The sequence below is a fragment of the Cyprinodon variegatus genome, unplaced genomic scaffold, assembly GCF_000732505.1.
Source record: "Cyprinodon variegatus isolate N-32 unplaced genomic scaffold, C_variegatus-1.0 Scaffold326, whole genome shotgun sequence".
Classification (NCBI taxonomy): domain Eukaryota; kingdom Metazoa; phylum Chordata; class Actinopteri; order Cyprinodontiformes; family Cyprinodontidae; genus Cyprinodon; species Cyprinodon variegatus.
In genome coordinates this window covers 445,055-462,286 of record NW_015150779.1, presented here as the reverse complement: position 1 = coordinate 462,286, position 17,232 = coordinate 445,055, and the positions used below count along the sequence as shown (strand labels likewise).

At 36.7% G+C, this 17,232-nt stretch overlaps 2 protein-coding genes across 4 annotated transcripts in view; one reads left to right on the top strand and one right to left on the bottom strand.

The window, feature by feature from the left end:
- The first annotated feature begins 1,849 nt into the window (after positions 1–1,849).
- primpol (primase and DNA directed polymerase) lies at positions 1,850–7,093 on the top strand. The gene is made up of 13 exons (XM_015384890.1): positions 1,850–2,111; positions 2,195–2,289; positions 2,367–2,505; positions 3,675–3,822; positions 3,913–3,997; positions 4,075–4,196; positions 4,455–4,617; positions 4,698–4,795; positions 5,081–5,167; positions 5,693–5,801; positions 5,891–5,967; positions 6,072–6,118; positions 6,224–7,093. The coding sequence occupies exons 1-13, from the start codon at positions 1,938–1,940 to the stop codon at positions 6,443–6,445; spliced, it is 1,566 nt and encodes a 521-aa protein (XP_015240376.1). The 5' UTR covers positions 1,850–1,937; the 3' UTR covers positions 6,446–7,093.
- A 170-nt stretch (positions 7,094–7,263) lies between these two features.
- acsl1 (acyl-CoA synthetase long-chain family member 1) overlaps positions 7,264–17,232 on the bottom strand; it is a 31,437-nt gene continuing 21,468 nt past the window's right edge. For 2 of the 3 annotated variants that reach the window (XM_015384887.1, XM_015384888.1), the window contains exons 9-21: positions 17,063–17,114; positions 16,887–16,960; positions 15,546–15,623; positions 14,940–15,074; positions 14,673–14,807; positions 14,313–14,408; positions 13,769–13,841; positions 11,251–11,339; positions 9,875–9,991; positions 9,649–9,792; positions 9,461–9,562; positions 9,308–9,379; positions 7,264–9,139 (exon numbers count right to left, since the gene is read on the bottom strand). In XM_015384887.1, the coding sequence (XP_015240373.1) occupies positions 8,999–9,139; positions 9,308–9,379; positions 9,461–9,562; positions 9,649–9,792; positions 9,875–9,991; positions 11,251–11,339; positions 13,769–13,841; positions 14,313–14,408; positions 14,673–14,807; positions 14,940–15,074; positions 15,546–15,623; positions 16,887–16,960; positions 17,063–17,114 (1,308 nt within the window). In that variant the 3' untranslated portion in view covers positions 7,264–8,998. Of the gene's footprint in view, positions 9,140–9,307; positions 9,380–9,460; positions 9,563–9,648; positions 9,793–9,874; positions 9,992–11,250; positions 11,340–13,768; positions 13,842–14,312; positions 14,409–14,672; positions 14,808–14,939; positions 15,075–15,545; positions 15,624–15,676; positions 15,755–16,886; positions 16,961–17,062; positions 17,115–17,232 lie in introns of all 3 variants that reach the window. The other variant, XM_015384889.1, reaches the window with a different exon arrangement.

The following is a 17,232-nucleotide window of genomic DNA, read 5'->3' as shown; positions in this document are numbered from 1 at the left end:
CTTTCTTTCTTTCTTTCTTTCTTTCTTTCTTTCTTTCTTTCTTTCCTCCTTCTGATCAGTGCAGCGAGAGTTCTAATAAGAGGGTATAAAGTTATAACACAATGCACAATGTTTTCTTTCAGTTGTTTTATTTTCTTTTTTGGCAAAATGAAAATAAACATCTGTGCATGATGGAAAATTAAACTCGGTCCTTTTCCCAGAATCCTTTATCAATTATTAAAAACACTTGATTTACAGATGCAGGTAAATCTTGGTAAGTTAGTTGTTTTATTGTAAGAAATGATAATTAGCAGAACTCAGGAGGCTGCAAATTATTTGAGGGTACCTTTTTTTTGTCTATCCTATTTCAACGGGGGGAGAGTGGTTAGGGCATAGGGCTTGGAATTGTGAGTTCAAAACCCACTCCCACAGACTGCCACTCTGGGTCTCTGAGCAAGACCCTTAACCCCTGATTTCTCCCCGGGTGCTGCACAGTGGCAGCCCATTTCTCCTCAAAGGGGATGGGTTAAATGCAGAGAGTTAATTTCTCCATTGTGAGATCAATAAAGTTCAATTAAATTTAATTAAAAGAGTTCTTCATCACTAAATTTAGTTTCATGTACACTGATCAACTTAGATGGCACAATTTGTGCAAACATTTATTCATTTTTTTAGTGTGAATCTTTTACCCAACTAGAAAAAAAAAAACAAAAACAAAAAAAACGTAGAAACTAAAAAAAAGGGTTGGATAAAAAGAATTAGACAACATCGCTTTTCCCAACTGTTTTTTCTCCATAAATACATTTTATTTTGAAAAAAGCTATACAGGAAATGGATAAGCGGATGATACCATTCGTGAATGAGAGGGCTATAAACGGAAATTGTGTTACACCGACAAAATAACTGACTTTACATGAATTTTAGTTTTATTTTGTTTTAATTATTATAAGGTAATGATAGAATAAAGCTAGAGTTCCTATGATTCAGTCCGAGCTGAATCTTTTCAGGTAAACCCCCCGAGTTCGGAAAGTCCATTTCCGGTTTTTGAAGCGCCAAAACATAAACAGCTAATTTTTACATTCTGTTTAGAACTAGACATTTTCTCCATAAATACACCGTCTTTGAACCAAACAGCGAAGAAAGACAAAGAGGAAATACACTGGTAATGTAGCACACCGAGCAACAAGGAACTAAATCTATAAACTAGTTATAACAAAAATAAACGTATAACTGGTTAAACATTGTTGAAACGAAAAGGTTTTTCGAGGTGCTGATTTATTTTTAAAACCCTGTTTTTTTTTTTTTTTTTTACTCAAACTTTCTGTACAAAAATAGATGAAACTACATGTTTATTCTATCCACACACACTGCTCTTATGCTATTGCTAGTTATGTAATATTGAAATGAAGAAATTTCCCCCTTATTGGAAGCCTTTGTTTTATTACAAGATAATTTTTACCCTTATGTTTATCTAATATGTAGTATAGAACCCACCCCCCCACCCTACTTCAGTCATTTTTTAATTAAAATTTTTAATTTTATTTTTTGTATTATTGTAATTTTTTTGTATTTATTTATTTATTTTATTATTATTATTATTTACTTCAGGCATTACTGTAAAACCTTTGCAGTGTATCTCCGCCATAAATGTAAGCTTCTGTTTTCAACTTGGCAAAATTATGAAAACAATAAGATACATGTTTTTAAAAAAAAAGTGTATTCTCACATTCAAGAAAAACCTGCAATAAACTAAAATTGAGTATATTTATTCAAAACCTTTTATTTTCACTGCTTTCCTAACAACCTTTCCTCCTCGGGTTATTTTTATCTGTTTTTTATTTCAACTTTTATTTTTATTTTAACAGGGTTATGTTTTGAAAACAGAGGATTGGTGCTACAAGTCCTCTGTTTTTTGCCGGCTCGTTGAATTGCATGAAAGTGATCAGCTGGACCTTAGAATGAGCAAGTGGGGAGACCGGTTGAAGAAAGTGGAGCAGCTTGCTCAGTCCTTCCAGCAGAACCCCCTGACGACGCCCTACAAACCCCGACTGTGGCCCCTCCAGCCCTCCTCTGTCTGGAAACTCTTCCCTCGGCAGAGCCTGGCCATCAGCTTTGCTCAAAGCTGTAGAGAGGCACGGCCTTCATGAGCAACATGCAGCTTCTTCTCATTGTGTGAAGCTAAAACAGCTAACGTCTGTCGTTATGTTGTCTACAGGCCGTCCATGTTTTTGCCCTTGAAAAAGAAAAGGCTTCACATGGTCAGAGAATTTTTCTGGTCACCAGTTACAGCGAGCTGTGGCATTATTACAGGTTAGGTCACGTTTTTGCTTCAGTTGCTGTTGTTTTTGTAATTCATTTAATTACTTACTACCTCTACATTTTTTTAGGGTTTACCCCCAGTCCTTGATGCATTGTTATGAGGTGATACCAGAGGGGGCAGTGTGCAAGCTTTACTTTGACTTGGAGTTTCACAAACCCTCAAACCAAGGATGTGACGGGACATCAATGGTCTCTCTGCTTATTCAGGTTGGTGATATTTTTAATCAAAAATCAAACATGACAGTCAGTATCTTCTATATCATGTAGCTTTTGTCAAGGTCTTTCTAACTATGGAGCTTTTATATGTTTTTGCAGAACCCTTAAAGTTATTTGTTAGATTGTTTTCTTATTTAGTTGCTTTAAAAAGAGAATAAGCATGCAATTGGAGTTTTATTCCCCAATGGGGAGAGGTGGCATAGAGCTTTAAATCCTTTCGTTCTGCGTTTGAGCCCCACTCCCACAGACTGCCACACTGCTTCCCGAGTGCCAAACAATGGCAACCCACAGCTCTTCAAGGGGATGGGTTATAAATGTAGAGAGTTCATTTCATTGCTCTGTACTTGTGTCAGTGTAATCACAATAAAAAATCCCTGGGAAAATAATTACTGAAGCAATATTTGGTCTAAAGTGACTTAATGCTGCTACTTGACATATAAACCAGGAGTACCGTGTTGTTTCCTTCCTAAGGATGCACATAATGATATCCCTTGGCCAAATTATTCAGTTCACCCCAGTAGAAACTCATTATAAACTTCTGAAATGCCTCCCATCTTACATGGCTTACATTCAACATGTCAGTAAAATTCCTCCGAAATGTTGTTTCATATTGACATGATAGCATAAAAAAGTCCTGCACATCCTTGCTACAAGTGACCTGTTTTACCACATCTCCAAGGAGCTGCATAGGATTCATACCAGGTGACTAGACTAAACGCTAATTCAAGATAAGATTAGGTTTAAAAGCATTATGCTGCTGGAAGGAAGTATTAAAGGTCAGATCCTCAGTATGTATAAAGAGATGGTCCTGCTGTGTTACTTGAACTGGGATCAACTGGTACAAAGAGGCCTAAATGTCCCTCCACACCATTATACATCCACCAGCAGCAGCCTGGTCCAGTGATGTAATTGACACCAGCGTGGCATTTCTGTCCACACAGCTCACTGAATAGTATCTTTTTTTGTATAGGCTATTCTCTTTAAACTCATGATCAGCTTTTCTAGAAATATTCAGAAAAAACGTTTCTTAAATTTCAATTTCCCATCTTTGAAATACTGCCAGATGTCTGATTTGCTGTCTGTGGGAACACTCAGGTAAACAGATATACCTAATAAAGTGGCCTCTGAGTGTCCAAACGTGGACTTTGTTGTGTTGACAGTATGTCTGTGAAAAGTTGATGGAGGTTTATGGGATTGAATGCTCTGTGAAAAACGTCCTGAACCTGGACTCCAGCACGGATGACAAGTTTAGTCGCCATCTTATCTTCATGCTACAAAACGCGGCTTTTAAAGACAACCTCCATGTTGGTATGTTCAGCCCCACAAGAAAACCATGATATTTATTTTTTTCTTTTGAATATTCGTGTATTTTTACTCATGTTCCTTTATTTCTTTTAGGTAGATTCATCCATGCTATTCTTCAGCCCATCATCACCAAACTCAGAAGTGAAAGAGACGTGTCACAGGAGGACAACAGTAAACAGTCAGTTTTCTTTTTTTATGGCTTTTTTTATTGAAATATATTTTGGTTTGTCATCAGTTAGTGTAATTCTTGCGCAGAGCGCTTGTGTCTGAGGTGGATCAAAGTCCAGATATGAAGAGGAGAAAACAGGAAGAGAGAGACCTCAGCTTCCTGATGGTGAAAAACAAGGATGGTCATAAATGTCTTTTTGTTGATCTGGGTGAGTGTGTGGTGTTAAAACGAAAATATTAATTTGTGCTAAATGTGTGTTTAATCATTGTTATTTATTATTGACCAAAAAAAAAGTTTGTTGGCATAAAATTGAAGAAAAAAAAAGTCAAGTTTCTCAAACTTTGTTTCCAGTTTTAAAGAGTGACAGGACATCTTTTATTTACAGTTTTTCTTTTTGGTGGGGGGGCCACTATTGATAAATAACTTTTCCCGTTTCAAACATTTTGATTTGAATTCACACAAACAGGTGTGTACACCAGGAACAGGAACTTTCGGCTGTACAAGTCGTCTAAGGTGGGGAGAAACGCTGCATTCACTGTGGCTCAGGACAACCAGTTTGCTGCCAAACCTGCAAAAGGAATGTCTGTTGAGGAAAGTGTATTCTTTGCCTCTTTGGTCTGTAATATTTGGTACGTGCCAGTTTTTCGTAATGCTTTGAAAAAAATTTCTTAGCTAATTTCTTTGGACATTCTCTCGACTTTCTTTTCAGTTTCACGGGCCAGAGGATTCTAACGTGGGACGCCCCAGAAAAAAAAGAGGCTGAATCCCCAACGCCTCACTGCCAGCAGGGATCTGATTCAAATCCAGGTAACTCTAAATGTGACAATATTTCCTTTCTGCCTACCATTCAAGTCATTATGCCATCTGCTTGGTAATAATGCATTCTGCTACAACAGTAAAGTTAAAATACAGTTTTTCCTTGTGTAATCTCAACAATGAAAAATAATGTTTGTTTTCTAGATCATACCAGTTTATTTTGTTGTGTATACATACATTCATACATTGTACAAATTGTCCTTGGTTTTACTTTTAATCTTTTTTTTCTATCTGAATGCTTTGGATTCCAAACATCTCCCGGTCTTTTTCTTACAGGAACACTGTCTGGCTGCCTGTCTTCTCCGTACCAAGAAGTGGACAACTTTGTGTTAACCTTGGTCAGAAAGGATGGGGTTCAGGGAAGTAAGGGAATATTCAGTCTTTAAAATGTCTCATTCCTGCCGCAGGGTACGTCAGACATAGTATTAAGATTTTATTTCAGGTTTTGCTTTATGTACTTGTACTCCTCGTTTAATCCGGGTCAGGGGAGCAGCAGAGAGGATTGGGCAACATTCTCCGGCCTCGCTTTGCTTTTATTGTTTCTTAAATTTCAATGCTTGGTCTTTGTTTGGTTTAATTAGTGTAATTATCTTGTAAGTTGAAGTGTAGAGGACTATTACATTATTACAATGTCACACTGCCTGTGTTTTTATAATAAAAATATATAATAATATATTTTTTTAGGGACTTGTATATGATTAAAAATGTCTTAATGCATTGATTATGCCACAAACATGACCTAGAGTCATTAGAATAAAATCATTAAAGATTATGTTTTTATTTAGGATATTTTAGATTTTTTTTCCCCCTGATAAACTGACTTGTTTCCAGGCTATTTTTTAAAATCTGAATCTGCCTTGTGCTCAAATTGCTTCCTGATCTCCGCAGGCATTCGAAGATGGAGCTACTTTGCTGCAGAGCAGCTTCTTGTCTATGACATTGCCAAATACCGCTGGTGTGAGAACGTGGGAAGGTTTCATAAGAGCAACAACATCATGTGTGCACCACACTTTGCCTCCAGTTCTTCTGAAAGCTCCCTACAGTTTTCTTTTCCTCTGACTCCCCCCGCCTCCTTCTCCTTTGCAGGATTGTTGTTGACCTGAAAGAAGAAGTCTGGTACCAGAAGTGTCATGATCCAGACTGCAGGATCTTCCGGTCCTCCAGTAAGTGGTGACCTTTAATCACATTATTATCTGCAAAATTTCTAAATAAAAGCATTTTTAGGAAGAAAAAAAAGAAGAAGTTGTAAACTGGTGCTTTCCTGCAGGTTTTCCACTGCCACAAGAGATCTGCGTCAGCTACATCCTGACTCTGGTTAGTTCATGTCAATGACTAAAGATTAAGAAATTAAAATCTCTGGTTATTTGTACTCAAGAACAGCCTCCATAAATAGTGAGCATGTCTGCTTTCATCTGACAGGATGAGGATGATCAGGCCTATTTAATGGACGACACTGGAAACATCGAGCCCAGCCAGGCCTCAAATGGCTCCGTCTGTACGGTAGAGGAGACTCCTGAAGATGTGTGGGGAAAAGAGCAGGACGAGCAGGAGTATTTGAAGAGCCTGAATGACTTTGAAGAGAACAGTGTAGAGATCTCCGACCAGCTTCTCCTCACATGTGTGGCAGACTTTGACTCCTAGAGGGAGACTGTGTTCTGCTGCGATAACTGACGTCCTCATAAAAACCCATTTAAATCAGCTATAAGCAAACCTTTTATTAACTCAGGATGAAGACATGCAGGTGTAAAAAGAGAAAATGGCACATTTTACTAATAGTACAGAATATTCCCTTTTTATTCTCTTTATTTAATAAATGTGTCATAAACCAATCATTTAACGTGAAAATATGGGTTCTGAATAATAATTGTTAATCAAGCTTCTCAAGCAACACAGCTGTACATTATAAAGGCTGCTATAAACCCCAAAAAGGCCTATAAAATAGAATAAACTGATAGGAAACTTGGAAATAAAAATGTTGGAAGAAAATATTTTATTTGACAAATATCTTATAATTTTAAATAAAACATTTTTTCCCTCCTTTTTGTTACAAGAGTGTTAAAAATGTGAGCTTTAACATCACAGAGCATTTGACATCCTGAGCTTTGCAGAGGATATTGAAATCTGAAGACCGTTTTATTTTTCAGGTAGCTTGAAGAAAGGGAGGGACATTTGAATTCCTTCAGAGAATCTTCTCTTTCTCTGTGAAATGTATTTGCCTGTTGGGAAATCTTTACCTTAAACCCAGTCGCTGCCAAACTTTGAAAAAAAAAAAAAAAAAAACACGCCCCCAGAAAACTATATTTTTTGTCAATATTAGCAGCACATTATTACAATTTACACTTTTTTCAAAGGTTTTTTTTTTTTACAAATTTGAGCCAAAGCAAAATATTTTCTTATAAACACATGAATAACAGAAACATTATAAATCCCTTCCTTAACATAAACAGTTTATAATTTCCTCAACATTTATCAGTGAAACTGCTGAAATGAACCTTTTCTGGAGTTAATTGGTTTGTAAATAAATGGAGATGCACTTTTACAGTAATTTTGAATGTGACATTTTATGTACCTTACTTGGTCAGACAAACTTAAATTTGTATGGAGAGTGCCGTCTAAAGTTGTTTTATGTTTCTTTATACTGTAAATAAAAACTTTAAGCATCCAGGAACCGGGAGGGACACTAAGTTGTTTTCAAACCCAACAACAGATTTCCAGAGGGTGGTTTACAAAGATGATAGTTTACACATGACTTATGGGTCTAAATGAAAAGATCCCTGCTACCACCTGGTGTTTCATCATCCAATTCATGCTGAATTCACTTCATGCTGTAAAATGTAGCTTTAAACACTTAAAAATCCCAGAAATCATCTTTACAGGATGATCTGGAGACTCAAAAGTTTAATCTTAAGATCAGTAGGTCCCATCATATCCAAATGCTACCAGACAACAGTCAGTGTTCTAGATGCTTTAATGATGCAGCAGAAAAGACTAGAATAAAAAAAACCTGTTTCAGTCTCATTGGGGTGTTTAACTGACATCATCGTGATTAAAGGAGGTGTAAAAAGCTTAATAACAGGAAATGCTGTCTTTGACCTGTTGAGTCATCTGAGAAAGCACGATTTCTAGCAGATAACAGGAAGGCTGAACATATAACAGCATAAATGTTCAGTTTTAAACTTTTTTTTTTAAAGGAAATTGTTGGATTTGGAAATGGTAACAACTCTTTGAAAATCCCCACAGAGATGCAGTAAGGAGTTACATTCTGTAGTAAACACAGCAAGGTTTTTATTGTCCCTGTGCTCATCAATACTGGAACACACTAAGGAGGAGCATTTAAACTTAGAATTTATCTTGTTTTTCATTAAAAAAAGTTCAATTAAAGCTTTGTTTTTCAGGGATCCCTTTTTATAAAGGGGATTTAAAATCACTTCAGCTTCTAAAAAAAGTTTCATTTTCATTACTCTTCTTATGTTGTAGCTTCTAATAACATACATCTGCTGGTCAAGGCTGTATTAAAACTAGAAATCTGTGATTAATGGGTCTAATTAGTATTCCTGGTGATGTTTAAAACCAAAGCCTTTTTTCTCTGGGTTTTGTTTGTTCACTGCATCAACTTAGAGCTACAAACGTCAGCCACGTCTTCTTCAAAGAAGTCTTTGCTTTTACTCTACAGATATATTAAACATTTTACATGCACTTTACAAAAACACAAAGCAAAGGCACCTGAACCCAAACACTCTTGACTAAACCTCGCTTTATACATTTTAAAGAGCTCTTCAACAAGACAGACAGGAATGCAGTAGATTATAGCTAGAGTCTCAGACATGCTGTTCTCCATACAAATACAGTTTTCAAGCAAATAAACTATTTACAGACTTGATGATATTAAATACCAACTTATAAATAGCTTGGCGTATAAATAGTTGAGTTGATGTAATAGAGGTTTTTTTTTAGTTCGAATATTATTTCTGGAATTAAAGTTTCTATAAAAATACTGGAGCCTGAATGTTCTGATCATAAAGAGATCAAATGGCAGTGAAATTATGAGAAGCTCAATTTTTCTCTTTGCGATTTTTTTTTTCTTGAGCCCCTGTACAATTTGTTTAAAATACCTTCTACGAAATAGCTTGAATCTTCTGCAGAAATGATTTGGTTTGTTGGGAGGCCATGCTGTGGTGGATTCTCAGTTCCAGCTCACATTTTGATTTTGGCATAAAGTTCATCAATCTGCTCTCTGAAGTGATTCCGGAGTTCGTTCCTCTTGGCCTTCAGGGTGGGAGTCAGCAGACCGTTTTGGACAGTAAACATCTCAGGATGTAATGCAATATCTCTCACCTACAATGGAACAGGTAGAAAAGTCAATACGGATCAGGGTTTGGATTATGTATTCTCAGTCATTCCTCAATGGCTGTGTGTCAGCAGATACTGCTGACATAAGTTGATGCATTACTAATTAATAATACGATAAGTTTTTGACCTTTTTTTTTTTCCATCATTACTCACTTGTTCAAACGACTTTAGTCCAGCTTCTTTCCCCAAAACCAGGATGTCCTCCAGAATAGCCGCCTTTACATCCTTCAATAAAGCAATCAAAAACAGCTAAGACCGTATATCTAGAGCTCCATAATTACATCACTGCTTTTGTAAGAATCAAACCTTGTTACTGCACAGGTCGAGGTAGGATCCTTCAAATCCTTTTCTCTTGGCCCACATTGGTAAAAAGTCTGGATCTGGTACCACGATCCCCACCAAGCATGCCTAAAAAAAACATGAAGAGAATTAAATGAGGCAACGTATTTGCAATATTATAAAACAAGATTATTGTTATTTTTATAATACTTAACCTTTAAGCTGTCTCCATGAACAAATATCTGAGCCACTGGATCGCTTCGATTATAAACGGTCTCTATTTTCTCCGGGGCGATGTACTCTCCTTGTGCCAGCTTGAAAATGTGTTTCTTCCTGTCAACGATCTTCAGAATGCCATTCTGGAATCGATAGGAAGGCCTTTTAATGACGTCAAACTTGAAAGTTTCTAATCAGAGTTCTACTTTCCAGTGTTTTGCTTACTGGGAGCCATTTCCCAATGTCTCCAGTGTGCAGCCATCCATCCTTGTCTATTGCCTCTGCTGTTCTCTCAGGGTCATTCAAGTATCCCTTGAATACATTTGGTCCTTTCACACAAACCTGTAATGAAACACAGATCAACAATGCCTAACTGGGAAAAAAATAATCCCTCTTACTGTTATTGACATAATATTTCAGAGATTTTAACTAACATCACATTTACAGTACAAACAATTTTAGAATATTTTGTCCTTTCTAAAGCTTTTTTTTCTGTGTAACATGCACATTTGCTAAAGGCAGTTTTATGTAAGGAAACGAGATAACTTAACCAATTCATTTTTAGATTCTTTTATTTATTCGCCACATTAGTAAAAACTTGATGCAAATTGGAGATAGTATTGCTTTTAATTCATATTCTGTTGAATACAACAGGGTCTGCCAATGCATTGCAGGGGGTAAATATTTTACTTCCTAGGTAAGAACTACAATAAAACAGGGCTGGGCTGGGTTTTTCTTTGTAACACCCAAATGCAAAATAAACCAAGATTTTAACAACCAAAAAGATAAAAAGAAAATGTCCTAATCAACATTTACATGAAAGACTAGATTGGGTATCAGTGCTGTGCACCTGCACTACTGCTCTCAGGGGCAACGTGAAAAGTCACAAGAGAAGAATGCACCAAAGCAGCTGCAGTCAAGGATAAATGGCTAAAACGTCCCATTGCAGGCGATTCAGGAGAAGGCCGACTGTTTCATTAACACAGTAAATTATGATACAATTTTTTTTTCCTGATTTATGGAGTTAATATTTGTCTATAAGTGACTCATTCAGAGGAGCTTCATTTTTTGTTCAAAAAAAGTATATTTGTTAATGAATCTTCTTTTGTATTTATTTTAGTGCTGTTTCACTTTCCAGTCAACAGATTTAAGTTATTATTTTATTCTAATTGAAAATATTGAAATAACTGAGCAATAAATGTTCAACTTAAGGAGATTAAATTAATGTTTTACATTTTATAATCAGTTGCACTTTCCAAGGAGATACTCATGGTATGATAAAATGGCCAAGGGGTTACATGAGTCAAAAAAGGTTGGGAACCACTGTAATACAACACTGTCAGTGAGCCTTCATGATCAATGGTTGCTACGCTTATGTTTAATAAAAACAAAGTTGGCACAAATGAATTATGTATGTCTTACTCTACTAAAGGAAAAAATAACAATCTGCAGATGTAAATGAAGTTCATGGGTACAGACATGAAATGTTATGATCTGCAAGCTGCAATCTTACATTTAAAAATATAACACAAACTAAAAAAGTAGTGCACAGGATGATACCCTAACAGCTAAGCCTAAGAAAAATAAATTTGCATTCTCACCTCTCCTTCTCCGTTGGCTGCCAGGTAGTTCATTTCTGCCACATCCACCAGTTTTACTGCATTGCATGGCAGAGGAGGCCCGACGTGACCTGATGACACAGTATTTATGTTTACTTTCTGTTTTTTTTTTTTTTTTTAAGCACCATCGTTCTTAGACGCTTCATTCATCATAAACATAAAAAATTACTCTTGTTAAAAAGCTTAAGCAACACTTCATGAAGCCTGAAACCTTTACCTGCTGACCAGTCGCCAGGCATGGACATGGTGCAACCAGCTGTGCATTCCGTCTGACCGTAGCCTTCATAGAACTGGGAGAAACGCAGTAAAATACACTTCAATAAATAGTGATTTAAGGTAGTATTGCTGAAAAAAACCAACATTAATTGTCTGAATTAGAATAAAAAGAAAACTTATTGAAACACATTTATTTGTCATACCTCCAGCTTATTCATTTTTTCCCTTTATTTTCAAGTTTTTTAATTAATTAAGAAGCTCAGACAAATAAATCATTATGAGGATCCAATATCTGCCGACTATGCACACTTTGTTCCACATAATTCAGTGAAATATAAAAGATAAACTACTAAGAGCCTCTTAGCATGATGCTACCAACACTATGCTTTGTTTAGAGATATGATCAGAGTGTAGAGTACTCTATCTATAATCATTTAGATCCCTCGACTGCATTTCCAACAAAACACATTTGACTTTCTAATAAGAAGGATAAATAAATTTCTATCCAGGCTAAGACAAAAGAGATGAGGATAAATTTGACTGACCTGACAACCGAGAGCAGCTCTTAGGAAAGTCAGAATGGTTGGAGATACGGGGGCTGCTCCGGTGATCACCAGTCTCACCCGACCGCCCAGGCTCAGCTGGAAAAATAAAATACAAACTGAAAGGTAATGTTTTAAAGTTATGTGGACTTTATTTTTTGATAAAGAGAGATACTGTAAACCAAGGGTCTACAGGGTTTTTCAATATATGTATGCCAGACTGATGGACAGAGAGGATCCTACGTTTTTAACCCAACATGGGGTGGGCAGGTTTGTGCAGACAAAGTTGTAGCAAACATTAAGGATAAATTTTTACTACACTTTTTGTGAACTATAAAGAACAAAATGTATGAACTTCCTTACCTGTACTTTTTTGAAGATGAGTTTATCCCACATGCTGTCCTTTCTCATCACTCCATTTTTCAGCTCTGCTTCCTTCCTTCTAAACGCAAAATCCAGCAGCCATCTTCTCAGAGGTGTGTTGGCCTGGCTGAAAACCTACAGAGAAACAATCATCTCAACTTCTGCACACCAAGGCAAATATAATAATTAAAAAAGCAGCCTAGTTAAAGAGAGAGACAGGAAGGTGAGAGGCAGAGTAAATAGCAGAAACAGAATGCGTTATCTAACCTTGTCAAACATACGGTTGAGGAGACGGGGAACGACGGGGAAGACCGTTGGCTGCAGAGTTTTCAGATCATCCATAAGGAGTCGGATGTCCCCTTGGAAGTAGCCTATCCGTGCTCCGTGGATAAGGATCACACCCTGAGGAAGAAAAACACAGATTCCTGATTTAAATCAAAACAGTACTTTCTTTCCCCACTAGAGGGCACCATCTTCAAATAAATTTCATCTCTTGTCCTGTCATCAGTGGGATAAACTTAAAGCACGACTTATTTCTATTTTGCCGATCCCCTCCTGTCAATAAGACTTTAATTTACACTTGTGCTGAAACAGATCCTTAAGTTTTACAATAACCACTTAAGAAGTCAATGGGTGAAACAGACTGCTTGTGTTTAAGACATTTCAAATAATACAAAACCCACTTAACACGGACATATCAGCTGTTTAAGACAGGCAGCGCAAGGTCAAGAGTTTGTACTGTGACTATTCATCTTATACATTGGGGAAAAAAAAGTCTGTAGCTACATGTTTGCTTTTGACACTTCTTTTTGTTTATTATTGACGATAAGGATATAACCTTCAAAGACGTACTAAATAAGAAAATCAGCTTTCTAGATGTGTTCTGTTTCTTTTATATTATTTTCTCTCAAGGCTATATATTTATACCTGATGTCGGTACGATGTGAGCAGCTGAATCAAAGGTCAGATTCCTTGTTCATGCACACATTCAGAGGAGACACTGCAAGATAAACTTCTGGGGAAGCGACAAGCTCAACAAGTACTGATGCACAGAACAGAGTAGGAAGGTAGGCTGGGCAGAACGTAGTAGCCTCAGTGATTACATGTTGTGTTGCACAATTTTAACTTCTGTTTAAAGCAAAAGTTCAACTATTAAAAGCAGTATTGTCTTATTCCTATGTATATATATANCACATCCACCAGTTTTACTGCATTGCATGGCAGAGGAGGCCCGACGTGACCTGATGACACAGTATTTATGTTTACTTTCTGTTTTTTTTTTAGCACCATTGTTCTTAGACGCTTCATTCATCATAAACATAAAAAATTACTCTTGTTAAAAAGCTTAAGCAACACTTCATGAAGCCTGAAACCTTTACCTGCTGACCAGTCGCCAGGCATGGACATGGTGCAACCAGCTGTGCATTCCGTCTGACCGTAGCCTTCATAGAACTGGGAGAAACGCAGTAAAATACACTTCAATAAATAGTGATTTAAGGTAGTATTGCTGAAAAAAACCAACATTAATTGTCTGAATTAGAATAAAAAGAAAACTTATTGAAACACATTTATTTGTCATACCTTCAGCTTATTCATTTTTTCCCTTTATTTTCAAGTTTTTTAATTAATTAAGAAGCTCAGACAAATAAATCATTATGAGGATCCAACATCTGCCGACTATGCACACTTTGTTCCACATAATTCAGTGAAATATAAAAGATAAACTACTAAGAGCCTCTTAGCATGATGCTACCAACACTATGCTTTGTTTAGAGATATGATCAGAGTGTAGAGTACTCTATCTATAATCATTTAGATCCCTCGACTGCATTTCCAACAAAACACATTTGACTTTCTAATAAGAAGGATAAATAAATTTCTATCCAGGCTAAGACAAAAGAGATGAGGATAAATTTGACTGACCTGACAACCGAGAGCAGCTCTTAGGAAAGTCAGAATGGTTGGAGATACGGGGGCTGCTCCGGTGATCACCAGTCTCACCCGACCGCCCAGGCTCAGCTGGAAAAATAAAATACAAACTGAAAGGTAATGTTTTAAAGTTATGTGGACTTTATTTTTTGATAAAGAGAGATACTGTAAACCAAGGGTCTACAGGGTTTTTCAATATATGTATGCCAGACTGATGGACAGAGAGGATCCTACGTTTTTAACCCAACATGGGGTGGGCAGGTTTGTGCAGACAAAGTTGTAGCAAACATTAAGGATAAATTTTTACTACACTTTTTGTGAACTATAAAGAACAAAATGTATGAACTTCCTTACCTGTACTTTTTTGAAGATGAGTTTATCCCACATGCTGTCCTTTCTCATCACTCCATTTTTCAGCTCTGCTTCCTTCCTTCTAAACGCAAAATCCAGCAGCCATCTTCTCAGAGGTGTGTTGGCCTGGCTGAAAACCTACAGAGAAACAATCATCTCAACTTCTGCACACCAAGGCAAATATAATAATTAAAAAAGCAGCCTAGTTAAAGAGAGAGACAGGAAGGTGAGAGGCAGAGTAAATAGCAGAAACAGAATGCGTTATCTAACCTTGTCAAACATACGGTTGAGGAGACGGGGAACGACGGGGAAGACCGTTGGCTGCAGAGTTTTCAGATCATCCATAAGGAGTCGGATGTCCCCTTGGAAGTAGCCTATCCGTGCTCCGTGGATAAGGATCACACCCTGAGGAAGAAAAACACAGATTCCTGATTTAAATCAAAACAGTACTTTCTTTCCCCACTAGAGGGCATCATCTTCAAACAAATTTCATCTCTTGACTGTCATCAGTGGGATAAACTTAAAAGAATTTATTCTATTTCCCCTCCTATCGATAAGACTTTAATTTACACTTTTTTTTTAAAACTCTTGTTCTTAGAACTTTGAGATAGGCTACTTATGTGAAGAACACTATAATATTTAGTATGATCATATATGGCTTAAAAGGTTGCTTTTCTTTTAAGGCAACTCTCAAACTGTCAGTATTACATGCCGTCTGCACCTCTTTATATTGGCAATAGCAATCTTTGTCTATCATTTGCAGCTTGCCCAAGTATTGCACACGCAAATAAATAAATACATAAAATAAAAATTTGCCACGTGCAATTTATTTGTTATAGCAGAGAATATTCATAGTACATTAGATCCACAACATACCTGCACAACCCGTTCAAACATGTGAGCTAGGGGGAGATAGGATACATGAATGTCATGGACGCTCAGCATGCAGTGTATCTGCAGAAGAAAACACATGCATGTGTGCAGGTTAGATCACTCAGCTACTGTACCTCCACCACCCTCTCAAACATGTGTGCCAAAGGGAGGAAGGAGATGAGCACATCTTTGGAACTGGGCTTTAGTGTTCCCTGGACAGCCGGTCACAGAAAAAGGAAGGGAAGAAAAAAGACAGACAGACAACGTCTAACTACACATCTACACATGAACAATGCCTTGCTAAAGAATCAACACTTTTATAATGTCCAATGCAACCTCTAATTTCAATGTGTTTTTGTTTTTAGCTTATTCGTGACAAAATAAAATATATAATAACTGTACTGGAATGAAATGTTTTTGCTTCTTTAAAAAAAAAAAAAAAGAAAACTCTAACATGTTTAGTGTATATATGTATACATGTACCACGATGACAGTTCCTCTGATTTAAAACATTAGATTGTAGCTGGAGGTACTTTTAGGGCTGTTATGTTGCAACAACTTGTTGCAACATAACAGCCTGTCTTATATTTTGCATTCTCTAGTAGGTTTGCTTCCTAGATCATGATGCTGCCTCCGCCATGTTCCACTCAGGTGATGATGCTGTATGATGTCACATCACTTTGTTCGTTGGCCTAAAGTTCAATCTGGCTCCGACAAGCTTACAGGATCCTCTTCCAGGGTTGGATTGTGTCCAACTTAGCATCAAACGGTATAATGAGCCTCTTATGACTGACTTTTAACAATAGCTAACTTCTTTTCACAATTCCACAAAGGTAAGAGTTATAAAATCCTTAATCAGAGGAGTGGATCTCTGCAGCTCCTCTAAAGTTAGCAGAGTCTTTAAGCCACCTTCTTGGTTCATGTTCATTGGGCAGACATTTAGATTTAAGTAAACCTAAATGTCTTTGATCTTGGATTCTGATCTATGACCTAACTCTGATTTAAACTTCCTTTTTTATCATTTGTCCCCTCAACCGTTATCTCTGAGGCTTTCTGAAGGAGGTTGGTTGCAGTTCATTTTTAGGAGGGGAATCATATCAAAAGAGAAATATATAATTGGATGGGAAACTTCAGATTTCTGTATAAATTAAAAAATCACGTATAACTTTAATTTCACTGTACAAGTGCGCACTATCTTATGTTGGTTTGAGGGATACATGTTTAAAAGGAACTGCATTGTGACAAATCTTAAAAATCATCTTTCTTACTGGAAATTTTCTCTAAGTTACCTATTTCCACATTCTAAATCATCATAGTGAGGCCTTTGCTGGTGAATTTCTTTACCTCCGTTACTTTAATGAACGCTGCTGTGTTGGAGACGACATTTCCATGAGTGAGCATTGCCCCTTTCGGAAATCCTGCATTGAAAACATCACAGCTTAGATAAACATACCGATCACAAATAGTAATTTTAAAATAACCATTATTTTTAACTGAAGCAAACTGGTCTTTGAGCATACCTGTGGTTCCAGATGTAAAGCAGATGATTGCCAGATCATCTGGTTTGGGAGGCTGTAATTAATTCACAGTTATTTTCAATTTATAAGATCCGAGATTTACAATAATGTTAGTTTTCATTAGATTTACACCAATCCTTTTTTTTATAGTAAATCCAAGCATACTCATTAGG